The sequence below is a fragment of the Somniosus microcephalus genome, unplaced genomic scaffold (assembly GCF_052327205.1).
Source record: "Somniosus microcephalus isolate GS21.2 unplaced genomic scaffold, FLI_Smic_1.0 unresolved_chr3, whole genome shotgun sequence".
NCBI lineage: Eukaryota > Metazoa > Chordata > Chondrichthyes > Squaliformes > Somniosidae > Somniosus > Somniosus microcephalus.
This window is the reverse complement of record NW_028225181.1, coordinates 57,538,278-57,564,617: the sequence shown is the minus strand read 5'-3', so window position 1 is coordinate 57,564,617 and position 26,340 is coordinate 57,538,278. Positions and strand designations below refer to the sequence as shown.

Sequence of the window (26,340 nt, the reverse complement as noted above, 5' to 3'; positions counted from 1 at the left end):
TTTATACAGGGGTGGTCACTGCCGGTACTGCAGTCTGAGACCAGTTATTCCCTTAAAGGTACATACACAACAATTCCTCCCCTTTTAGATAAACAGTACATAACATTCATTTAACAACTAAATAATAACTAATTACAATTACGGTTGCTGGATACATTGGTTGAAGTTAAGCAATTATAAGTTCAGTCTTTGAGGAGGCTCCCTGATTCTGTCTGGATAATGCCTCTTTGGGATATCAGGTTCTTCTGGCAAGGTTGCGTCGGGATCAATGTCATTGTTTGGTTCGTCTGCTTCCAATATCACCGATTCTGCGGTAGATGCAATTGGTACTTCGGTTTCATCGCCAGGTGTATCAGATCATGGTGTGGAGTTGACGTTTTCCAGTGACTCTAGAATCTGGTCAGCATGGCGTCTTACAATGCTCTCTCCAACGTCCACGGTATACATTAGAGGTCCTTGCCGTGTACAGATCGTTCCTGGCTGCCATTTCTCTGTGCGGTAGTCCCGGGCCAAAACTGGTTGACGTATCTTAAAACTCCTGGTCGGCCTTTCATTCATATTCTGAAACTGCCTGTTCTCCACATCTCTTCTGACGTTTGGCTTAACCAAATCCAAGCGGCATCGCAGTCTTCGATTGAAGAACAACATGGCTGGAGTTTGGTTGGTAACCGCATGGGTCGCATTCCGGTTGGCAAACAAGAAGTTATCCACCTTGTGTTGTAGGGGTATATCTTCATTACACATTGCCTTGATAGCCTTCTTGAATGTTTGAACAAACCTCTCAGCCAATCCATTAGTGGCTAGATGATATGGGGCGGATGTGTAATGCTTAACACCATTGTTCTTTAAGAACCTCTGGAACTCTTCAGAAACAAACTGTGGTTCATTGTCAGAGCAAATCTGTTCAGGCAGCCCATTCCTGGCGAATATGGTTCGTAAGACTGTGATAGTTTTTTCTGTGGTGGTTGAGGACATTTTTATTACATCTGGCCACTTTGAATGTGCATCCACTGCAATTAAAAACATCGAGTCCATAAAGGGACCAGCAAAATCAATGTGCACCCTTTGCCATGGAGATGAGGGCCACTCCCATGGATGTAGAGGGGCTTTTTGGACCTTCTGGCCTCCTGTACAGCTCTTGGTCATCTCTTCGATTTCTCTATCAATTCCCGGCCACCACACAAACGCTCTGGCTAAGTTCTTCATTTTTACCCCTCCCAGATGACCCTCATGAAGCTCATTGAGCACTCTATCCTTCAATTTGGGTGGAATTACTACTCTGGATCCACACATCAAGGTTCCTCTGCACACTGACAGCTGTTCTCTTCTCGGTGCGAATGCTGGCAGCAGTGGTTCGCCATGTGCTGGCCATCCATTCACCGTTAAATCATAGACCCAGGAGAGTGTCGGGTCATTTTGTGTTTCCTTTTCTATGTTTGCAGTCGTCAGAGGGAGACATTCGACTATAGTCAAGTGGAATAACTCCACTGGATCCACTGCCAGTTCTTCTTCCACCATCGGCAACAGTAGGCGCGACAATCCATCAGCATTCCTATGCTGTTTAGTTCCTTTGTACTCGATGTCATATTGGTGTGCCCCTAGGAAAAAGTACCACCTCTGTAGCCGTTCTGCCGTCATTATCGGTACGCCCTTCTGAGGGTTGAAAATGGAGACGAGAGGTTGATGATCAGTTAGTAGAGTAAATTTCTGACCGTACAGCTAGTGATTGAACTTCTTCACCCCCCACACCAGGCTGCGGGCCTCTCTCTCAATCTGGGCGTAGTTACGCTCGGCTGAAGTTAACGAGCGTGACGCAAAAGCTATCGGCCTCTCTGAACCATCAAGGAATTTATGTGACAGTACCGCCCCAACACTGTAGGGAGACGCATCACCGCCAGTCTTATCGGTAATGATGGGTTGTAGTGAGCCAATACTTCTCTTGAAGTGATTAGGTCCTTACTCTTCTGAAAGGCCCGCTTGCATTCATCGCTCCATTTCCATGCTACTCCCGTTCGTAGTAGGGCGTTCAGTGGATGCAGGATTGTGGACAAATTCGGCAAAAACTTATGGTAGTAATTCACCAATCCGAGGAATGACCTCAGTTGCGGCACATTTTCAGGCACTGGAGCCTTAACTACCGCTTCAATTTTGTCAGGGGACTTATGCAACCCCTCTTCATCAATCACGTGGCCACAATACGATATCTGTTTCTTAAAAAACTCGCACTTAGGGCGATTGGCTCGTAGCCCATGTTCACGTAGTCTAGTGAGCACCTGCTCTAGGTTGGCAAGGTGTTCACTGTCATCTTCACCTGTCACTAGGATGTCGTCCAAGTAACACTGAGTCCCCGGAATCCCTTGCAGGACTTGTTCCATCGCTCTTTGCCATATCGCCGGAGCTGATGCTACTCCGAATACCAGTCGATTATACTGGTAAAGACCTTTGTGAGTGTTAATCGTGAGATACTTCCTGGAGGATTCTTCAACCTCCATCTGCAAATATGCTTGTGCTAGGTCAATTTTTGTAAAACGCTTCCCTCCAGATAGTGAGGCGAAGATATCTTCTATCCGTGGAAGAGGATATTGTACTGTGTGAAGGACTGGGTTCACCGTCACCTTGAAGTCCCCACAGATGCGAACCTTCCTTGGCTCCTCAGACTTATTGTTTAACGTTTTCTTCATGACAGGAATGATGGGAGTCACCCACTCGCTCCAGTCTACCTTAGATAACACGCCTGCCTTCTCCAGATTCTCCAGCTCTGCCTCGGCGGCTGGGCGAATTGCATATGGTACCGGTCTTGCTTTGAAAAACTTGGGAATTGCATTCTCCTCTATTTTTATCGAGGTGGTTACGCCTTTAAGAGTGCCCAGTTCTTGTTGAAATACCTCTTTGGCGTCAGCTAAGATTGTTGACAATCGTCCAGGAGTGACGTCGTCATCCTTTTTACCAGCCACCGTCAGTACCTAAATGGAGTGCCAGTCTAAACTTATCTTTCTGATCCATTCACGTCCCAATAACGGTGGTCCACCATCTTGCAGAATGTAGAGATACAATTTCCGTATTTTCTTGCCGTTGTATTTGACAGGCACCCTTATTTTTCCTCTGGAGTATACTTTTTGCCCCGTATACGTCCTCAAGACAATGGATGTCTCTCTCAAGGGTATGTGTGAGAATAGCCGCTCATAGTCTCGTCGATTCATGACGGTTAGAGCTGATCCTGTATCCAATTCCATTTTGACTTGGGACCCTGCTATCGTGAGGGTGACCCAAATGGTTTGATGATCCTCTTTTGCGATTACGTTGTGAAGTTTGAGACAGCTTCGTCTCTTGTTCCCGGATTCACTATCGCTCATCTGGTCTTCGGAACTACTGTCCGTCATCTTTTGTACTTTCCTGTACGGTTCCTTAGTAGCCTTTTTGTTGTCATTGGTCTTCTTCCCAGACCTGTAAACTCATGCAATGTGTCCCATCTTTCCACATTGCCTGCATATTTTGTCCTTGGACCAGCAGTCCTTCTGGTCATGGTTTGTTCTGCCGCAACGATAACATTTTGCTAATCCCCGTGTCATTTCATGGGTGCCGTATTCCTGTGGCTTTTGTTGTATTTCCGCAGCTCCCCTTGCTGCTGCTTCGTACGATACTGCCACGCTGAAAGCCTTATCTAGCGTCAGCTCTTTCTCGGAGAGTAACCTCTTCTGGGTTCCTTCACTCAGGAGTCCACAGACAAATTTGTCCCGTAAGGTATCTGCCAGTCCTGCTCCGAACTGGCAGTGCTTTGATAGCTTGCGTAGTTCCGTAAGGTAATCAGCATTGCTCTCATTTTTATGCTGATTTCTCCTGTGGAATTTAAATCTTTCTGCTATCAGCAGCGGTGTAGGATTTAGGTGTTCCTGTAGGATAGCAACAATTTCGTTAAAACTCTTCGCCTTCGGTTTGGCTGGAGTAATCAGGTCCCGCAATAGGCCGTACGTTCTTGCGGCCATTAAATTTAGCAATACCGATGCCTTTTTCTCATCGGCTATTTCGTTTGCCTCGCAATATACCTCGACTCTTTCCACATATGTGGTCCAGTCTTCTATTGCATTATCGAAGGCAGTGATATCGCCAGTCTTTGGCATCTTGAAAATCTAAGATGGCACCTCCCACGCTTTCCCTTCGTCCCCGATGGATCAAAATGGCGCCTCCCATGCTTTTCCTTCTTCCCTGCTGAGTTAAGATGGCACCTCCCGCGCTTTCCCACCGCTGCCACTGCTGCCAACGCCGCTCTCTGCGGTATATTTATTTTTCTATCGCGCTTCAATATTTGCTCCGTTAATTGAAGAACCGTTCCCGTCGTGGAGCGGACCCCCTGGGACACTTCCCTCCCTCTTCTTAGGTCCGAACACTGCCCGGCTGCGAAGCACCGGCCGCGCCCTGTGTGCTCCACCATCTCTCTCTCTCTGCTTCCCGACTCGCTGCCGGCCCCGTTGCAGAGCCACCCGATCGAGCTCTAGCCCGCCGCAGCCCAGGAAGGATCAGTGCAGTACCTGCCACCAGCCCAATTAGCTGGGAAACCACAGACTGGAGACCAAGCCTGGCTCTCGACAGTCACTCCTGCACTTTTCAATTCGATGATTTGGAGGGCGGTTGCCCACGGTCGACGCCCGTTTCTCGAGTTTCTTTGGATTATTGTTATTTTTTTCTTTCTTCTGGCTTCGACCTTCAATAACGTCATCTGAGGTGCTGCCAAGTTGCAGGTAAGTTCGTTTCTTACTCGTTGCCAGTATTATGTCCGTGTATAATTGAGACACGGACTGCAGGAGTTGATTATAACAAGTCTTTACTGAATGGAGACAACCTGGACACTGAAACTACAGAAGCCTGCTAGGGCCTTTTATACAGGGGTGGTCACTGCCGGTACTGCAGTCTGAGACCAGTTATTCCCTTAAAGGTACATACACAACACTTATGTTCTTAATAATCTGCCTTCCTGTTTTTGCCACCAAAGTGGATAACCTCACATTTATCCACATTATAGTGCATTTGCCATGTTTCTGCCCAATCACCCAACCTGTCCAAATCGTACTGGAGTTTCACGACATCCTCCACACAGCTTACCCTCCCACGCAGCTTTGTGTCGTCTGCAAATTTGGAGATATTACATCCAATTCCCTCGTCCAGATCATTAATATATATTGTGAACAGCTGGGGTCCTAGGACCGATCCTTGCGGTACCCCACTAGTCACTGCCTGCCACTCGGAAAACAACCCGTTTATTCCAACTCTTTGCTTTCTGTCCGCCAACCAGTTCTCTATCCAAGTCAGTACCTTGTCCCCAATCCCATGTGCCATAACTTTATCCGCTATTCTCTTATGTGGGACCTTATCGAAAGCCTTCTGAAAGTCCAAATACACCACATCCACTGGTTCTCCCTTATCTATTCTACCAGTTACATCCTAAGAAAATTCCAGTAGATTAGTCAAGCACGATTTACCTTTTGTAAATCCATGTTGACTTTGTCCAATCCTGTCACTGTTTTCCAAGTGCTCTGCTATTACATCTTTTATAATGGACTCGAGCATTTTCCCCACTACCGATATCAGGCTTACCGGTTTATAATTCCCAGTTTTCTCTCTACCACCTTTTTTGAATAGTGGGGTAACATTAGCTGCCCTCCAGTCCATGGGAACTATTCCAGATTCTATCAAATTTTGGAAGATGACCAGCAATGCATCTACTATTTCTAGGGCCACTTCCTTAAGTACCCTAGGATATCGATTATCAGGCCCTGGGGATTTATCGGCCTTCAATTCCATCAGTTTCCCTAACACCATTTCCCTACAAATACTGATTTCTTTCAGTTCCTCCCTCTCATTAGACCCTATGTTCCCCGACATCTATGGGAGGTTATTTGTGTCCTCCTTTGTGAAGACAGAACCAAAGTATGTATTTAATTGGCCTGCCATTTCTTTGTTCCCTATTATAAATTCCCCTGATTCTGACTGCAAGGGACCTACGCTTGACTTCACCAATCTTTTTCTCTTCACATCTATCTATATATATATATATACATAAAGCAGTTCTTCTGTCTGTCATTCCGTCTGTCTGTCCGGCTATACACTCTCAAGTTATAGAGCGTACCTACATGTGTGTTACATCAAAAGAAAGCTTACGATTCCAGAACGGTCGTAAGCATATTTACGGTTCGGTGAGACTAAAATTGTGCCCGAGGTCTCCAAAAAACGTTCAAAATTCCACTCTTTATCTGCTCATTAGCATTGAGTGACGTCGAGGTCGACCAATCGTATGGTCGAGCGACCCGACGGTCGACCAATCGCTGCGTGGCGGGTTCCTGGTGCGTGCGGGCGGGCCCTCCTAGATTTGAGTGATGGGACGATTCACCAATCCTACGCTTCGGTGACCTGACGGTCAACCAATCGGTGCGTGTGTGGGCGGCCCTTATCGTTCTGAACTGAGGTGAGTCGCCGCCATCTTGATTCCAAACTTTTCATTTCTTTTTCCCGCTTTCTGCGCCTTTAATAAAAAAAAGTTGCTTTTAAAACACATATTGTTTTTTAAAAAAGTTAATTGCTTTCTAAATCTTTTATCTAATCTCATTAATTTTCCTACATTTCCCCATTTTTGCAGGTAGGCCTCGAAGCCTGGGCGTTTGTTGCCAGCTATGCTGGACCGTAGGCAATTGTTTTGTGGCAAGCTCCTCCCACCCCGCACCCCCCCTTCGGTCCCCCCCCCCGCTCTCCTCGGTTCCCCCCCGTTCTCATCACTCTCGCGTCCACTGACTCAGTCGGGAGCACGGGGTCTCCTAGGCGGTTGCGCCCGTCTCTCTCTGTTCCCCGCTCGGCGGTCTTGAAGCCGGCTCGCTTGAAGCCAACTCGGGAGGGCGGGGCCATGTCAGTGCGTGGGGCGGCACGGAGCTCCCCGGAGCCATCGCCAGCTCGGGCGGGGGGTGCGCGCGGGGCACGGGTTCGGAAGGGGGGAAAGGTTTAACCCGGCAACCGGCTCTGGAGATCGGGAGGGGAGGAGGGTTACCCCGGCAACTGGGCCCGGCCATCTTTCACCCTGGCAGCAGTTCAATGTAGCGAAACAACAGCGCCATATTTGATAATGGCGGCACGGCAATTTCCTTGTGATGCCATCTTTGATCATGGCGGAACTTCAATGTGGGCCCGAACAGCGCCATCTTTAGGCTGGGCTGCCCGGTTTCTTCCTCCTTCCCTCACTGTCTCCTTCCCTCTCTCCTTCCCTCTCTCCTTCCCCCTCCCCCTCCCCCCTCCCTCTCCCCCCGTCCCCCTCCCCTCTCTTCACCCCCTCACCCCTCCCTCAGTCGCTCTCTCTCTCTCTCTTCCAACAACAACATGCCCTCGAAAAAGCCTTGGCACTGCCGGGCACTCCAGATAGTATCTATTAACGCTTTTACAGTCAGTTTTTATGTTCCCTAAAAGCTTACTCTCATACTCTATTTTCCCCCTCTTAATTAATCCCTTTGTCCTCCTTTGCTGAATTCTAAACTGCTCCCAATCCTCAGGTTTACTGATTTTTCTGGCCAACTTGTATGTCCTCTCCTTGGATCCTATGCGATCCCTAATTTCCCTTGTTAGCCATGGTTGAGTCACCTTTTTTGTTTTATTTTTATGCCAAACAGGGATGATCAAATTCTGTAGTTCATCCATGCGATTTTTGAGTGTTTGCCATTGCCTATCCACCATCAACCCTTTGAGTGACATTCCCCAATCAATCCTACCCAACTTGCTGCTCAGACCATCGTAGTTTCCTTTATTTAAATTCAGGACCCTAGTCTCAGTCAAATACTTCACTCTCCATCTTAATGAAGAATTCTATCATATTATGTTCGCTCTGACCCAAAGGGCCTCGCACAACAAGAATGCTACTTAATCCTTTCTGATTACATAATACCCAGTCTAAGATGGCATGATCTCTAGTTGATTCCTCGACATATTGGTCCAGGAAACCATCCTGTATACACTCCAGGAATTCCTCCTCCACAGTATTGTTACTAATTTGGTTAGCCCAATCTATATGTAGATTAAAGTCACCCATGATAACTGCTGTGCCCTTATTGCACGCATCCCTAATTTCCCATTTAATGCAATCCCGAACCTCCGCATTACTGTTTGGAGGTCTGTATACCACCCCCACTAACATTACATGAGGTCAGCTCGCTGGATGGAACCTCAGGTGCCCTGAGCTTGATCTCCAGTCCCAACTGCCCCCTTACATCAGTATCCCCTCACTTTTATACCCTGCAGTGATCCATCTCTGGCACCTGACTCTTTGTCTTCTCTGCTGGGTTTTGGCAGGAAGCGAGGAAAAGACAGCTGGAAGTTTGCTAATCTGTGATTTACAAGGACACATTCCCTGGTTCCCAACAGTTACTTTTCTTCAGTAATGTTCTCATCATCCCTAAACTACCATGCCTGCTGTTAATTATGTTATTTCTTATAGTTTCACAATTATACATATGAACAGCACACATTATAATTTAAACTATTCTACTTCTCACTCTGCTTTAAGCTTATATTGTGTTTAATAACAGACAAAACCTGTTTTTCCCCTGATCTGATTACAGATTCCAATCAGTCGATTCAGTGAATGGAATGTCTCATCAGTGTTGCCATGGCGATCTCTCTGCAGTGAAACACCTGTTTGAGTTTCTAACTCAGACTAAACTTCTCTTTCCCATAATGCATATTACATGAGACACTTCATGACAATGAATTTTAGCCTTTTTATGTTAATATCTCAAAAACCTACAAAAAAGACTTGCATTTATATAGCACCTTTCACCACCTCAGGACGTCGCAATGTGCTTCACAGCCAATGAAGTACTTTGGAAGTGTAGTCACTGACAGTGTTGTATTGTAGGAAACAAACGGCTCAGTTACACAAACCTTTAAAAGTGGGAGGACAAGTTAAGGCTCATGGTATTAAAGGGAGTGGGGCAGCATGGATAGGAAGTTTTGTAAAGGACAGAGAGTAGTGGTTAATGGATGTTCAGACTGGAGGGATGTAAACAGTGGTGTCCCCCAGGGTCAGTGTTGGAACCATTGCTCTTCTCAATATAGACAAATGATCTGGGCTTGGGTTTATGGAGCACAAGATCAAAATATCTAGATGAGACTACAATAGGGAGTGTGGGGAACTGTGAAGAGTGATTTAAATGTGATATACATGGGTTAGTAGATTGAACAGGTAGGGGTCAGATGAAATTTAGTGTAGAGATATGTGAAGTGATACATTTTGGGAGGAAAAATGAGGGGAAATGTACATTTTAAGTTGCAACATACAAGATTTTGAGGGGTATTGACAGGGTAGATGTGGAGAGGCTGTTTCCCCTGGCTGGACTGTGTAGAACTAAGGGGCATAATCTCAGGATAGGTTGTCGGCCATTTAAGACTGAGATAAGGAGGAATTTCTTCACTCAGAGGGTTGTGAATCTTTGGAATTCTCTGCCCCAGAGGGCTGTGAATGCTGAGTCTTTGAGTATATTCAAGGCTGAGATAGTTAGATATTTGGACTCTAGGGGAATCAAGGGATATGGGGATCGGGTGGAAAAGTGGAGCTGAGGTCAATGATGAGTCATGATCTTACTGAATGGCGGAGCAGGCGCGAGGGGCCATGTGACATACTCGATCAGGTACAATGGTGTTCCACAGGGATTTGTGCTGGGATCATAGTTGTTCATAAATGATTTGGACTCGGGAATCAGAAGAACAATTTCAAAGTTTGTTGATAACACCAAAGAAGGTAGAGTTAATACTGAGGAAGACAAAATGCAAGAAGCCATTAATAAATTTCAGCATGGGGTGTAATTGGCAAATGAATTTCACAAAAGATCAGTGTGAGGTGGTGTGTTAATGAATTTCACTGTAGATCAGTGTGAAGTGGTGTGTTTTGGTGGGAAGAATAAGGAGGCCACACATGACTTGGACAAGGGGGTGAAATTGTGTTGCTTTGTGCCTCCTGTGATATTCAGTGGAAGGTTAGCGGCAGCGGCAGCTGGTTGCGCCCCGTGGCACCGCACCGCCGGCAATGATGTCATTGCCATGTGCAGCACCCCGGCTGCAACCCCTGACCTATCGCCGGATGACATGTCCGACAGCGTCAGGGGTCGTTCCTGCAGCCGCGGCGACACCACTTAAAGGGCAGGTGTCGGGCGGCAACTTTTTATTTTGGCCAACTGCGAGCACCTGCCCCCTTCCCCTTTCTTCTTCGGGGTGTCGGCCGTGATCGCTCAGTCGGGCGCTCCTCTTGATCCAACACCCTGCTCCCCGGTGGTCCAGCACGGCCCCAGTGTGCGCAGTGCTAGGCCCCTCCGCTTTAATCAGGGAGGGAGGTCTGCTATGACGCAGTCCTATGTGCCGGCGAGCGTGGCGCTGTTACACGAAGCACCGTGAAATCACTGGTAGCGCCTCCAGAGGGAGGGGAGCACTTCCAGTGGCACCCCGCCTCCTGCTTGGGGCGCTACCACTGAATTTAATGTGCAGGGGCGCTAACTTTTTCAGGGGGCTAAAATTAGCCCCAGTGATGTTAGCGACCCAAAGGGGGTGCCACCGAATTTCCCCCTAAGAGTCTAAATGGGCTGGAGGAGCAGAGGGTTCCAGGGATACAGATACACAAATCACTAAAAGTAGCAACACAGGTTAATAAGGCCATTAAAAAAAAAAGCACTTGGGTACATTCCTAAAGGAGCCTTCTGTTCCGTGCCCAGGAGCTCTGAACCATGGCAGAGAGTGGCTGGGACACATTTCTCACACGCCTTGAGATTAACCCACACGGCAACTTTGCTGTCAGTGAAGAGAGAGAAGAAAGACCAAAGTGCCGTTTGCCCCTCTCAGTGTGGCCCTGAAGGACTGTGTCCAGGCTGGAGTTCTGTTCCCGCCGTACGATCCTCCCCAAGATTATCCTTTGAGCTCCAGCCAGGTGATGCTAAACACTCAGGTGGGAAAGACAAAGATCTACAAAAACGTGTTTGAAACAAAGTTGATTTATTTGACATATATCCAGAATATTAAACTCCAGCCCAGTTCCCGGAGTTATTAACATCAGCAGAAACAATCCCCACCTGTCAGAATGAACATGGTTCAGTCCTGGATGTGATTAACAGCAGCAACAACAGAATCCAACCCCTGCAGTCACTTGTGAACTCGCTGGTGTGTCAGCAGGTGGGATGACTGAGTGAATCCCTTACCACACTCAGGGCAGGTGAACGGCCTCTCCCCGGTGTGAACTCGCTGGTGATTCAGCAGGTGGGATAACTGAGTGAATCCCTTCCCACACATGGAGCACCTGAACGGTCTCTCCCCAGTGTGAGTGCGCTGGTGTGCAGTGAGCTCAGATGACTGCCTAAACCCAGTCTCAGAGTGAGAGCACCTGAACAGTCTCTCGTCAGTGTGAACACGTTGATGGCGTATCAGTTCCCTGGAAGTTTTAAAGCACTTCCTACAGTCCGAGCAGTTAAAAGGTCTCTCATCAGAGTGAACTCGCTGGTGTCTCAGCAGGTGGGATAACTGAGTGAATCCCTTCCCACACTCCGAGGTGAACGGCCTCTCCCCAGTGTGAACTCGCTGGTGATTCAGCAGGGTGGATAACTGAGTGAATCCCTTTCCCACACTCCGAGCAGGTGAACGGCGTCTCCCCGGTGTGAATGCGCTTGTGTCTCGATAGGCCAGAGGGTTGGCTGAAGCCTCGACCACACACAGAACACGTGTACGGTTTCTCCCCGCTGTGAACGGTGCTTTTTGCTTCCATGTTCAGAGGCCGGTGATATTCAGATCCGATGAGTCGAGTGACTGTCAGATCTTGAAGTGGTTTGGTTTGAGCTTACCGTCTGTAAATCCTCCCCTTCCAGTGCCCTGTAAAATTAATTTAAAACTGGGAGTGTGAGAGACAACCCACAAGAAAACAAAGGCAGGTTGTGAAATTGAGCTCAGTGAATCTGGTCATTTGTGGGACCGGCACTAGAAAAAAGTGACCATAAAAGCTGCCGGATTGTCATAAAAACCCAACTGGTTCACTAATGTCCTTCATGGAAGGGAATCCGCCACCTGGTCTGGGCCTACACAAGACTCTGGCCTCTATGGGAGGAGAGAGAGAGAGAGGTGGGAGGGGGCGAAGGAAAGAAACTTTATACATCTGCAACTCGACCAGAACTTTGATAGAACCTCCAAAACCCGCAACCTCCACCACCTAGAAGGACAAGGGCAGCTGTTGTATGGGAGCACCATCACATCCAAGTTCCCCTCCAAGTCACACATCATCCTGACTCAGATATATTCATCATTGCTGGGTCAAAATCCTGGAACTCCTTACCTAACAACATTGTGGGAATACCTTCACCACACGGACTGCAGTAGTTCAAGAAGGCGACTCACCACCCACTTCTCAACGGGAAACTGGGGATTGGCAATATTTGCTGCTCTTGCGAGCGACACCCACATCCCAAGAATGAATTAAAACAAATCTGTAGATATAAACTGGGTTAAAAGCCTGTACAGAAATACTTGTTCCTAAAACAATACTCTTTTACATTGCATTAGAACGAGGAGGGGCCATGAAATAACACTGGCGAGCAAAATAAAGGAAAATCCTAAAGGTGTTTTATAAGTATATTAAGGGCAAGAGGATAACTAGGAAAAGAGTAGGGCCCATTAGGGACCAAAGTGGCAATGTGTGTGTGGAGCCAGAAGATGTAGGTGGGGTTTTAAATGAATTTTTTGCATCTGCGTTCACTATGGAGAAGGACGATGTAGACATAGAAATCGGGCAGGTGGACTGTGATATACTTGAACATATTAGCATCGAGAGGGAGGAGGTACTAGCGGTTTTAGCAGGCTTAAAAGTGGATAAATCCCCAGGCCCGGACGAGATGTATCCCAGGCTGCTGTGTGAGGCAAAGGAAGAGATTGCAGGGGCTCGGACACAAATTTTCAGAACCTCTCTGGCCACAGGGGATGTGCCAGAGGACTGGAGAACAGCTAACGTAGTACTATTATTCAAGAAGGGTAGTAGCGATAAACCTGGGAATTACAGGCCAGTGAGCCCAACATCAGTGGTAGGGAAATTATTGGAAAAAATTCTGAGGGACAGAATTAGTCTCCACTTGGAGAGGCAAGGATTAATCAGGGATAGTCAGCATGGCTTTGTCAAGGGAAGATCATGTCTGACCAATTTGATTGAATTTTTTCGAGTGGGTGACTAGGTGTGTGGATGAGGGTAGTGCAGTGGATGTGGTATACATGGATTTCAGTAAGGCTTTCGATAAAGTCCCGCATAGGAGACTGGCCAAGAAGGTAAGAGCCCATGGGATCCAGGGTGCCTTGGCACATTGGATCCAAAACTGGCTTAGTGGCAGAAGGCAGAGGGTGATGGTGGAAGGTTGTTTTTGTGACTGGAAGCCTGTGTCCAGTGGGGTACCGCAGGGATCGGTACTGGGTCCCTTGCTGTTTGCGGTCTACATTAATGATTTGGATGTGAATGTAAAAGGTATGATCAGTAAGTTCGCAGATGACACGAAAATTGGTGGGGTGGTAAATAGCGAGGAGGGTAGCTTCAGTCTGCAGGACGATATAGATGGGTTGGTCAGATGGGCAGAACAGTGTCAAATGGAAATTAACCCTGAAAAGTGTGTGAGGTGATGCATTTTGGAGGGGCTAACAAGGCAAGGGAATACACAATGAATGGTAGGACCCTAGGAAAGACAGAGGATCAGACGGACCTTGGTGTGCATGTACATAGATCCCTGAAGGCAGCAGAACAGGTGGACAAGGTGGTTAAAAAGGCATATGGGATACTTGCCTTCATTAGCCGAGGCATAGAATATAAGAACAGGGAGGTTATGATGGAGCTGTACAAAACGCTGGTTAGGCCACAGCTGGAATACGGTGTACAGTTCTGGTCGCCACACTACAGGAAGGATGTGATTGCTTTGGAGAGGGTGCAGAGGAGATTCACCAGGATGTTACCTGGGCTGGAACGCTTCAGCTATGAAGAAAGACTGGACAGGCTGGGCTTGTTTTCCTTGGAGCAGAGAAGGCTGAGGGCGGACCTGATTGAGGTGTACAAAATTATGAGGGGCATAGATAGGGTAGATAGAAAGGAAACTTTTCCCTTAGTAGAGGGGTCGATAACAAGGGGGCATAGATTCAAGGTAAGGGGCAGGAGGTTTAGAGGAGATTTGAGGAAGAACTTTTTCACCCAGAGGGTGGTTGGAATCTGGAACGCACTGCCTGAAAGGGTGGTAGAGGCAGGAACCCTCACAACATTCAAGAAGCATTTGGATAAGCACTTGAAATGCCATAGCATACAAGGCTACAGACCAAATGCTGGAAAATGGGATTAGATTAGACAGGGCTTGATGGCCGGCTCGGATGCGATGGGCAGAAGGGCCTCTTTCTGTGCTGTATAACTATGACTCTATGTACAGACAGTGTCTGTTTAACAACCTAATCTCCCCTAGAATCCACCTCCCTTGACAGTCTCACATTGCAAATTGTTGGGTCCTCCTGGGCTCAGAAGTACTGGCGGTTAAACCCAGCAGCTTCTCCTCCATCTCCACTCCAGCTCAAACTAAAGCATAGAACCATACAAACATAGAAGATAGGAGCAGGAGTAGGCCATTCGGCCCCTCTAGCCTGCTCCGCCATTCAACGCAATCATGGCTGATCATCATAATTCAGTACCCGGTCCCTGCTTTCTCCCCATACCCCTTGATCCCTTTAGCCTTAAGAAATATATCCAACTCCTTCTTGAATATATTTAACGTATTGGCCTCTACTGCCTTCTGTGGTAGAGAATTCCACAAGTTCACCACTCTCTGGGTGAAGAAATTCCTCCTCATTTCTGTCCAAAATGGCTTACCCCGTATCCTTAGACTGTGACCCCTGGTTCTGGACTCCCCGACCATTGGGAACATCCTTCCTGCATCTAGTCTGTCCAGTCCCGTCAGAATTTTATAAGTTTCAATGAGATCCCCTCTCATTCTTCTAAGCTCCAGTGAGTAAAAGCCCAAGCGTCCCAATCTCTCCTCATACGCCATTCCTGCCATCCCAGGTATCAGCCTGGTGAATCTTCGTTGAACTCCTTCCACGGCAAGAAATTCCTTCCTCAGATAAGGCGACCAAAACTGCACACAATCCTCACGATGTGGTCTCACCAAGGCCCTGTACAACTGCAGCAAGACATCCTTGTTCCTGTATTCAAACCCTCTCGCTACGAAGGCCAACATACCATTTGCCTTCTTAACCGCCTGCTGTACCTGCATGCTTACCTTCAGCGACTGGTGCACAAGGACACCCAGGTCTCGTTGCACCTCCCCTTCTCCCAATCTATTGCCATTCAGATAATAATCCGCCTTCCTGTTTTTGCCACCAAAGTGGATAACCTCGCATTTATCCACATTATACTGCATCTGCCATGCTTCTGCCTAATCACCCAACCTGTCCAAATCATACTGGAGTTTTTCGGCATCCTCCTCACACACGCCCACCCTGCTTTGTGTCGTCTGCAAACTTGGAGATGTTACATCTAGTTCCCTCGCCCAGATCATTTATATATATTGTGAATAGCTGGGGTCCTAGGACCGATCCCTGCGGTACCCCACTAGTCACTGCCTGCCACTCGGAAAAAGTCCCGTTTATTCCAACTCTTTGCTTCCTGTCTGCCAACCAGTTCTCTATCCAAGTCAGTACCTTGCCCCCAATCCCATGTGCCTTAACTTTACACGCTAATCTCTTATACGGTACCTAATCGAAAGCCTTCTGAAAGTCCAAATACACCACATCCACTGGTTCTCCCTTATCTATTCTACCAGTTACATCCTCAAAAAATTCCAGTAGATTAGTCAAGCATGATTTACCTTTTGTAAATCCATGTTGACTTTGTCCGATCCTGTCACTGTTTTCCAAGTGCTCTGCTATTACATCTTTTATAATGGACTCTAGCATTTTCCCCACTACCGATATAATTCCCCGTTTTCTCTCGGCCACCTTTTTGAATAGTGAGGTAATATTAGCTACCCTCCAACCCATGGGAACTGTTCCAGAGTCTATCAAATTTTGGAAGATGACCAGCAATGCATCTACTATTTCTAGGGCTACTTCCTTAAGTACCCTAGGATGTCGATTATCAGACCCTGGGGATTTATCGGCCTTCAATCCCGTCAATTTCCCTAACACCATTTCCCTACAAATACTGATTTCTTTCAGTTCCTCCCTCTCATTAGACCCTATGTTCCCCGACATCTCCGGGAGGTTATTTGTGTCCTCCTTTGTGAAGACAGAACCAAAGTATGTATTTAATTGGCCTGCCATTTCTTTGTTCCCCATTATAAATTCACCTGATTCTGACTGCAAGGGACCTATGCTTGACTTCACCAATCTTTTTCTCTTCACATATCTACAGTTAGTTTTTATGTTCCCTGAAAGCTTACTCTCATACTCTATTTTCCCCCTCTTACTTAATCCCTTTGTCCACGTTTGCTGAATCCTAAACTGCTCCCAATCCTCAGGTTTACTGCTTTTTCTGGCCAATTTATATGTCCTCTCCTTGGATCTTATGCTATCCCTAATTTCCCTTGTTAGCCACAGTTGAGTCCCCTTTTTTGTTTTATTTTTATGCCAAACAGGGATGAACAAATTCTGTAGTTTATCCATGCAATCTTTGAATGTTTGCAATTGCCTATCCACCATCAACCCTTTGAGTAACATGCCCCAATCAATCCTACCTAACTCGCGCCTCATACCATCGTAGTTTCTTTTATTTAAATTCAGGACCCTACTCTCGGAGTCAACTACTTCACTCTCCATCATAATGAAGAATTCTATCATGTTATGATCGCTCTGACCCAAGGGGCCTCGCACAACAAGATTGCTAATTAATCCTCTCTCATTACATAATACCCAGTCTAAGATGGCCTGATCTCTAGTTGGTTTCTTGACATATTGGTCCAGGAAACCATCCAAGAATTCCTCCTCCACAGTATATGGTTACTAATTTGGTTAGCCCAATCTATATGTAGATTAAAGTCACCCATGATAACTGCTGTGCCCTTATTGCACACGTCTCTAATTTCCCGTTTAATGCCATCCCCAACCGCCGCATTACTGTTTGGCGGTCTGTATAACACTCCCACTAACGTTTTCTGCCCCTTGGTATTTCTCAGCTCTACCCATACAGATTCCACATCATCAGAGCTAATATCCTTCCTTTCAATTGTGTTAATCTCCTCTTTAAAAAGCAATGCTACCCCACCTCCTTTTCGCCTATCTTTCCTGAATATTGAATACACCTGGATGTTGAGTTCCCAGCCTTGGTCACCCTGGAGCAATGTTTCCGAAATCCCAATCATATCACATCCGTTTACCTCTATTTGCGCAACTAATTCCTCCACCTTATTATGAATGCTCCTCACATTAAGACACAAGGCCTTCAGGCTTGCTTTTTTTAAACACTCTTACACCTTTTAGAATTATTATTTACTGTGGCTATGATTGATTTAAACCCATGATTTCTCTGACCGCCACCTTTGTTTTTCTCCTTCCTGTCTTTTGCTTCTATCCTTGTTTCCCTTTCCTCTGTCTCCCTGCTCAGGTTCCCAAGCCCCTGCCATTTTAGTTTAAACCCTCCCCCAGAGCACCAGCAAACACTCCCCCTAGGACATCGGTCCCGGTCCTGCCCAGGTGCAAACTGTCCGGTTTGTACTAGCCCCACCTCCCCCAGAACCAGTTCCAATGTCCCAGGAATTTGAATCCCTCCCCCTTGCACCATTCCTCTAGCCACGTAGTCATCTGAAATATCCTTCTATTTCTACTCTGACTAGCACGTGGCACTGGTAGCAATCCTGAGATTACTACCTTGGAGGTCCTATTTTTAAATTTACCTCCTAACTCCCTATATTCATCTTTTAGGACCTCATCCCGTTTTGTACCTATATCGTTGGTACCTATATGCTCCACGACAACTAGCTGTTCACCCTCCCCTTCCAAAATGTTCTGCAGCCGCTCTGGAGACATCCTTGACCCTTGCACCAGGAGGCAACATACCATCCTGGAGTCACATTTGTGCCTGCAGAAACGCCCATCTGTTCCCCTTACAATAGAATCCCCTGTTACTATAGCTCTCCCACTCTTTTTCCTCCCGTCCTGTGCAGCAGAACCACCCACGGTGCCAGGAAGTTGGCTGCTGCTGCCTTCCCGATAAGCCATCCTCCCCAACAATATCCAAAGCGGCATATCTGTGAGAGCGGGATGGTCACAGGGGACCCCTGCACTACCTGCCTGTGCCTACTACTCTGCCTGGTGGCCACCCATTCTCTTCCTGCCTGTGCAGCCTTTACCTGCGGTATGACCAACTCCCTAAACGTGCTATCCACGACGTCCTCAGCATCGCGAATGCTCCAGTATGTATCCACTCGCAGCTCCAGCGCCGCAATGCGGTCTGTCAGTAGCTGCAGCTGGATACACTTCCGGCACACCTGGTCGTCAGGGACACAGGAAGTGTCCTTGATTTCCCACATAGTGCAGGAGGAGCATACCACGGCACAGAGCTCTCCTGCCATGCCTTACCCTTTAATTCATTCAAATTAAATTTAAAGTGAGGCAGGTATGGGAGCCTCAGCCTTTGCAATTGTCCAACAGGTTTGAGGTTCTTGCGGCCTGTATGGATGAAAGCGGTGGCTGCAGGGTGGATGAGCAAACTGACCGTGGCACTGAGGTACAGGAAGCGATTCAAGCGGGGGGAGTTAATAGGAATATAGTGATAATAAGGGATAGCAGAGTCAGGGCGATAGATACAGTTCTCTGCGGCCAAGAGCGAGAGTCCAGATGGCTGTGTTGCCTGCCCGGTGCCAGGGTTCAGGATATCTGCTCTGGGCTAGAGAGGAACTTGCAGTGGGAGGGGGAGGAGCCAATGGTCGTGGTCCATGTAGGTACCAACGACACAGTTAGAACTAGGAAAGCGGTTCTGCTGAGAGACTGTGAGCAGCTAGGGGCTAAATTAAAAAGCAGAACCTCAAGGGTAATAATGTCTGCATTATTACCTGAGCCACGAGCAAATTGGCATAGGGTAAATCAAATTAGACAGAAGAATGCATGGCTCAAAGACTGGTGTGGGAGAAATGGGTTTCGATTCCTGGGGCACTGGCACCACACTGGAGAAAGTGGGATCTGTATCGTTGGGACGGTCTTCACTTGAACCGTGCTGGGACCAGTGTTCTGGCGAGTCATATAACTAGGGCGGTAGAGAGGGTTTTAAACTAAATAGTGGGGGCAAGGGATCAAATTTGGGAAGATGTGGTAAATCAAAGAGTAGCGACAAGGCAATAGAGAAAGGTATTAATATGGGAAATGATTAATAGACCGTGACAGGAAGGGATAGAGGGGACAAATCTAAGAGTAAATCAACAGTTAAGGCTAGAGGTTACAAAAATAAAAGGACAAAACTAAAGGCTCTGCATCTGAATGCACGTAGCATTCAAAACAAAACAGATGAACTGATGGCGCAAATAGGAATAAATGTGATCTGATAGCCATTACAGAAACATGACTGCAGGATGACATAGATTGGGACCTGAATATTGAAGAGTACGTGACATTTAGGAAGGGCAGAAAGCTAGGAAAAGGTGGAGGGGTGGCTCTGTTAATTAATGATGGTATTAGCACAATAGAGAGGGATGACCTAAGTTCAGGAAACCAGGATGTAGAAGCGGTTTGGGTAGAGATGAGAAATGATAAAGGCAAGAAGTCACTTGAGTGGTGTACAGTCCCCCTCACAGTAACCACATGGTAGGATGGAGTATGAAGGAAGAACTAATAGGAGCTTGTCAGAAAGGTATGGCAATAATCATGGGGGATTTAATCTACATAGAGACCGGAAAAATCAGATGGGCAAAGGTAGTCTAAGTGAGGAGTTCATAGAATGTTTTCAGGATAGTTTCTTACAACAGCACGTTCTGGAGCCAACCAGAGAGTACGCTATACTAGACCTGGTATTGTGCAACGAGATAGAATTAAAGACCTCAGTGAAGGAGCCCCTGGGTAGCAGCGATCATAATATGTTTGAATTTTACCTTCAGTTTGAGGGAGAGAAGAATGGGTCAAAGACTAGTATTTTAAAATTAAATAAGGGCAATTACGAGGGCATGAAAGCAGAGCTAGTTAAGTGAACTGGCAAATTAGGTTAAGGGACAGGTCATTAAAGATGCAGTGGCAGACATTTAAGGGGATATTTCAGAATACACAGTATACATTCCAACTAGAAAGAAAAATTCCAAGGGGAGGACCCACCATCCATGGTTAACTAAACCAACTTAAAGAAAAAGCATATAATTGCGCAAAGATGGCTGGCAGGTCAGTGGGACAGAATATAAAAAACAGCAAAGAGTGACTAAAAGATTAATAAGGAGAAAAATTAGAGCACGAGAGAAAGCTAGCTAGAAATATAAAAACAGATAGTAAGAGTTTCTATAGATATTTAATAAAGAAAAGATTTAACAAAGTGAGTGTTGGTCCGATAAAGAGAGTCAGGGAATTAATAATGGAAAATAAGGAGATGGCAGTTGAATTGTACAGGTATTTTGTATCAGTCTTCACCATAGAGGATACAAATAACATCCCAGAAATAGCTGTAAATCAGGAAATGGAAGGGAGGGAGGAACCAGTGTGTATCTGAGTCAATGGGACTCTCGCTGACCTTTCTCCCCAGTCCATCTCCAGGACCAGTGTGTATCCGAGTCAATGGGATTCTCTCTGACCTTTTCCCCCAGTCGATCTCTGGAAGCTCTTTGAATCGGAAGAGTTCTCTCCAGTTGGTGCTCTCACAATCCTGTGTTGGTTCACCTGCTGTCGTTCCTCAGTCTACAATCCCTGTTTACTCTCAGCTGTGGACCTTTCTCAATCACTCAGTCTTCCACCGGGAAATCTAATTATGGCAGGACTGAAAATAACAACATGAATAGTGTGAAGTAATGTAATGTAGACTTTTCTTCAGCTTAATAAAAATAAAAGTTTGGGTCCGAGTGCTTCTGTCTGATGTTGTCCCTTTTCTCAGATCCCTGCCGCGCCCGCCTGGGCTTCCAGCAAATCACCAAAGTTCTGGATAGAAATGTACAATTTCCCTGTGCTTTAGGCAAACCGAAGCTGGGCCCATCCTCCCCGGGTTACACACTGTCTGATCTCAGTGGACCCATCCTCCCTGGGTTACACACTGCCTGATCTCACTGGGCCCATCCTCCCCGGGTTACACACTGTTTGATCTCACTGGGCCCATCCTCCCCGGGTTACACACTGTGATCTCACTGGGCTCATCCTCCCTGGGTTACACACTGTTTGATCTCACTGGGCCCATCCTCCCCGGGTTACACACTGTCTGATCTCACTGGGCCCATCCTCCCCGGGTTACACACTGTCTGACCACACTGGACCCATCCTCCCCAGGTTACACAATCATAGAAATTTACTGCACAGAAGGCCGCCATTCGGCCCATCTTGTCCGAGCCGGCTGACAAAGATCTATCCACTCTAATCCCACTTTCCAGCACTTGGTCCGTAGCCTGGTAGCTTACGGCACTTCAAGTGCATATCCAAGCAGTTTTTAAACGTGATGAGAATCTCTGCCTCTAGCACCCTTTCAGGCAGTGAGTTCCAGACCTCCACCACCCTCTGGGTGTAAAAAAAACTCACCTCAAAACCCCTCGAATCCTTTGACCATCTGCTTTAAATCTATGCCCCCCGATTATTGACCCTTCTGCTAAGGGAAATAGGTCTTTCCTCTCCACTCTATCTAGGCCCCATATAATTTGATACACCTCAATCGAGTCTCCCCTTGGCCTTCTCTGTTCCAAAGAAAACAACCCCAGCCTATCCAATCTTTCCACATAGCAAAAATTCCCCAGCCCAGGCAAAATCCCCGTAAGTCTCCTCTGCACCCTCTGTAATGCAATCACAGCCTTTCTGTAATGTGTTGACCAGAACTGCACGCAGTATTCTAGCTGCGGCCTAGCTATACAGTTCACGCATTACCTCCCAGCTCTTATATTCTATGCCTCGGCTAGTAAAGACCTTTCTCCCCAGTCCATCCACTAGAGGGTGCAGAGCAGATGTAATTTTTTTCACCCAGAGGGTGGTGGGGGTCTGGAACTCACTATCTGAAATGATGGTAGAGGCAGAGACCCTCAGCACATTTAAAAAGTACTTGGGTGTACACTTGAAGAGCCGTAACCTACAGGGCTGTGGAGCAAGAGTCTGCAGGACGGGTTCATGGAATCCATTCGGGACAGTTTCCTGGAACAAAATGTCATGGAACCAACAATGTTACAACTTGTATTGTGTAATAAGACAGGGTTAATTAGCAATCTCATAGTAAAGCATCCTCTGGGGCAGAGTGATCATAATATGTTAGAACTTCACATTAATTTTGAGAGTGACTTGCCTAAGTCCGAAACTAGTGTCTTAAACTTAAATAAAGCCAATTACATAGGTATGAGGGGAGAGTTGGCTGAGGTAGATTGGAAAAATAGATTAAAAGGTATGGCGATAGATAAGCAGTGGCTAGCATTTAAAGAAATATTTCATAATTCTCAACTAAAATACATTCCATTGAGAAACAAACTCCACGGGAAGTGATCCAACCATGGCTAACTAAAGAAGGTAAGGATAGCATTAGATTGAAAGAAGCTTATAATGTTGCAAAGAATAATAGTAAGCCTGCGGATTGAGAGAGTTTCAGAAACCAGCAAAGATTGACCAAAAATTGATAAAAAAGGGAAAAAATGCAATGACAGAAAACGAGCAAGAAATCTAAAAGCAGATTGTAAGATTTTCTACAAGTATGTAGGAAGGAAGAGAGTAGCAAAAGTAAACATTGGTCCCTTAGAGGCTGAGACAGGAGAAATTATTATGGGGAATAAGGAAATGGCAGAAACGTTAAACAAATATTTTGTATCTGTCTTCACAGTAGAAGACACAAAAAGCAGACCAAAAATGGTGGGGAACCAAGGGTCTAATGAGGGTGAGGAACTTAACATAATTCATATAAGTAGAGAAAGTACTAGAGAATCTAATAGGACTGAAAACCGACAAATCCCCTGGACCCGACGGCCTACATCCTAGGGTTGTAAAAGAGGTGGCTGAAGAGATAGTGGATACATTGGTTTTGATCTTCCAAAATTCCCTAGATTCTGGAATGGTCCCAGCGGATTGGAAGGTCGCAAATGTAACACCGCTATTCAAGAAAGGAGGGAAGAGAGAAAACAGGGCACTACAGGCCAGTTAGCCCATCAGTCATTCGGAAAACACTGGAATCCAGTGTTAAGGAAGTGGTATCAGGGCACTTAGAAAAATCATAACATGATTAGGCAGAGTCAACATGGTTTTATGAAAGGGAAATCATGTTTGACAAATTTATTAGAGTTTTTGATGATGTTACTAGCAGGGTAGATAAAGTGGAACCAGTGGATGTAGTATATTTAGATTTCCAAAAGGCAGTCGATAAGGTGTCACATAAAAGGTTATTGCACAAGATTCGGGCTCATGGGGTTGGGGTAATATAGTAGCATGGATCAAGGATTGGTTACCAGACAGAAAACAGAGAGTAGGGATAAACGGATGTTTTTCAGGTTGGCAGGCTGTAACTAGTGGGGTGCCGCAAGGATCAGTGTTGGGGCCTCAGCTATTTACAATCTACATTAATGACCTAGATGAAGGGACAATGTGTAATGTATCCAAGTATGCTGACGCTACAAATGTAGGTGGGACAGTAAGCTGTGAGGACACAGAGTCTGCAAAGGGATACAGATAGACTGTGAGTGGGCAGTAAGGTGGCAGATGGGGTGTAATGTAGGGGAATGAGAGGTAATCTCATTGAAATATACAAGATTCTGAAGGGGATTGACAGGGTAGATGCTGCGAGGTTGTTTCCCCGGGCTGGAGTGGCTAGAACTAGGGGGCATAGTCTCAGGGCATAGTCTCACAACGTGGACCACTTTCCATACCTCGGGAGCCGACTGTCAACAAGGACAGACGTCGATGACGAAGTCCAACACCGCCTTTAGTGTGTCAGTGCAGCCTTCAGTCGCCTGAGGAAGAGAGTGTTTGAAGACCAAGACCTCAAACCCGGCACTAAGCTCATGGTCTACAGAGCAGCAGTGATACCCGCCGTGCTGTATGCCTCAGAGAAATGGACCATGTACAGCAGGCACCTCAAAGCACTGGAGAGGTACCACCAACGCTGCCTCCGCAAGATCCTGCAAATCCATTGGCAGGATAGACGCACCAACGTCGGTGTTCTCGCTCAGGCCAACATCCCCAGCATCGAAGCTTTGACCACACTCGATCAGCTCCGATGGACGGGTCACATTGTCCGCATGCCCGATACGAGACTCCCAAAACAAGCGCTCTACTCGGAGCTCCGGCACAGCAAGAGAGCCCCAGGTGGGCAGAGGAAACGCTTCAAGGACACCCTCAAAGCCTCCTTGAAAAAGTGTAACATCCCCACCGACACCTGGGAATCCCTGGCCCAAGACCGCACAAAGTGGAGGAGAAGAATCCGGGAAGGTGCCGAACACCGAGTCTCTTCGCCGGGAGCAATCGGAAGACAAGCGCAGGCAGCGCACGTCAACCCAAGCAGCCCCCCCCCCCCCCCCCACTACTTGCCCCAAGCACGCCACCCTCCCGCTTCCACCACCAGCCCCACTTCGACCCAATGTTCCCAGAGATTGCCTAAGGCGCTGCTGTAAATGTCGGAGATTCTCTGATCCACACTCACCGCACCATCCGCCACTCCTCAGTCCCGCCGCCATTTTATCTCCTTCCTCAAACCGAATCCTCATCCGGGGACTGCGAGCAGCACCGAGCATGCGCACTGCGTCCACACAGCGCGCGCTTAAAGTCCCTGACTGAGTCCGTCTCTTCTATTGGCTGCGACTCGTAGATTGACAGCTGCGCTCACCAATCGCAGCCAGCAACGCCTCGGGGCCCCGCCCACTGTGTTAAAAGGCCGTCGCCAGCTCCGGCGTCACGTGGCTCCTGATCGGCCGTTCAACCGCCTCAGCGCGCGGGTGAGGTCATATCCCCGCCCACCGGCGAGCCCTTGTTGCCCAAGGTGCCGGCCGACTGCTGTCCCTTCTCCCCGGGCGGGCGGCGGTCCTTCCCCCTGGAGGGGCTAAGGGGGCGAACTTCTCTCTAACGCTGTTCTCCAACTGCTCCTCCCCGCTCCGGGCTGCGGCTTTTATAGCAGCCGCCGGCCCCGCCCAGCCCAGCCCAGCCGCGCCTTCTGATTGCCTGAAAACCCGGCAAATCTCTGCCTCTGATTGGCGCGTTTTTCAATCCGCTCCAACCTCAGACACCAACGAAAAAGGCGGCTTATAGAATCAGACTCGTTATTGTTAAAGTGATGGCCCTCTGTGGGACTGAATATTAACCAGTTATTAAAATCATTGCATCTGTGGGATTGAATAATAATCATTATTGTTTAAATTATTGCATCTGTAGGATTGAATAATCATTATTGCATCTGTAGGATTGAATAATAATCATTATTGTTAAAATCCTCTGATTCCTCATTTACATACGGCTAGCTATTAAATAGCGCGTCCGGGAGACTTTCTCCATCACAACCCCTCGCGTCCATTCACCAGGCCTGAAGCGGCGTCCAGAGGCATCGCCCCGAAAAAGGGGCCGAAGAAAGCGGCCACCAAGAAGCGGGCCAAAGGCGACAAGAAGCGCAGGAAGCAGAGTTACAGCATCTACATCTACAAGGTGCTGAAGCAGGTCCACCCCGACCCGACACCGGCATCTCATTTATAAGCGGGTCGCTGAAAAGCTAAAGTGAAATTAAATCTGTCAATTCAGGATTGAATAATAATCATTATTGTTTAAATCATTGCATCTGTGGGATTGAATAATAATCGTTAAAGTTATGGTATCTGGGACTGAATAATAATTAAAACTATGGCATTTGTGAGACTAAATAATAATCATTACTGCTAAAGATTGTCATCTGTGGGACTGAATAATTTTAATTAAAATTATAGCGTCTGTGGGACTGAATAATCATTAAGATGGCATCTGTGAGACTGAATAATTCATTATTAAATTGTGAATTATGGCAAATTGATCCTTTAAAATTACTGGTTCCTGAATTGACAGATTTAATTTCATTTTAGCTTTTCAGCGACCCGCTTATAAATGAGATGCCGGTGTCGGGTCGGGGTGGACCTGCTTCAGCACCTTGTAGATGTAGATGCTGTAAATCTGCTTCCTGGTCTTCCTGCGCTTCTTGGTGGCCGCTTTCTTCGGTCCCTTTTTCGGGGCGACGCCCCTTCAGGC

General features: G+C 47.0%; 2 protein-coding genes across 2 annotated transcripts in view; both read right to left on the bottom strand.

The window, feature by feature from the left end:
* Positions 1–25,197, bottom strand: part of LOC147091569 (uncharacterized) — a 51,438-nt gene extending 26,241 nt beyond the window's left edge. The window contains exon 1 of the mRNA XM_085976812.1: positions 24,779–25,197. The gene's annotated coding sequence lies outside the window, so the exon portion shown is untranslated. The remainder of the gene's footprint in view (positions 1–24,778) is intronic.
* LOC147091570 (uncharacterized) lies at positions 10,997–11,772 on the bottom strand (the record flags this gene model as incomplete). The annotated part of the gene is made up of 1 exon (XM_085976813.1): positions 10,997–11,772. A coding segment is annotated over one exon (618 nt), but the record flags the coding sequence as incomplete, so codon positions are not given.
* Positions 25,198–26,340: the final 1,143 nt, after the last annotated feature.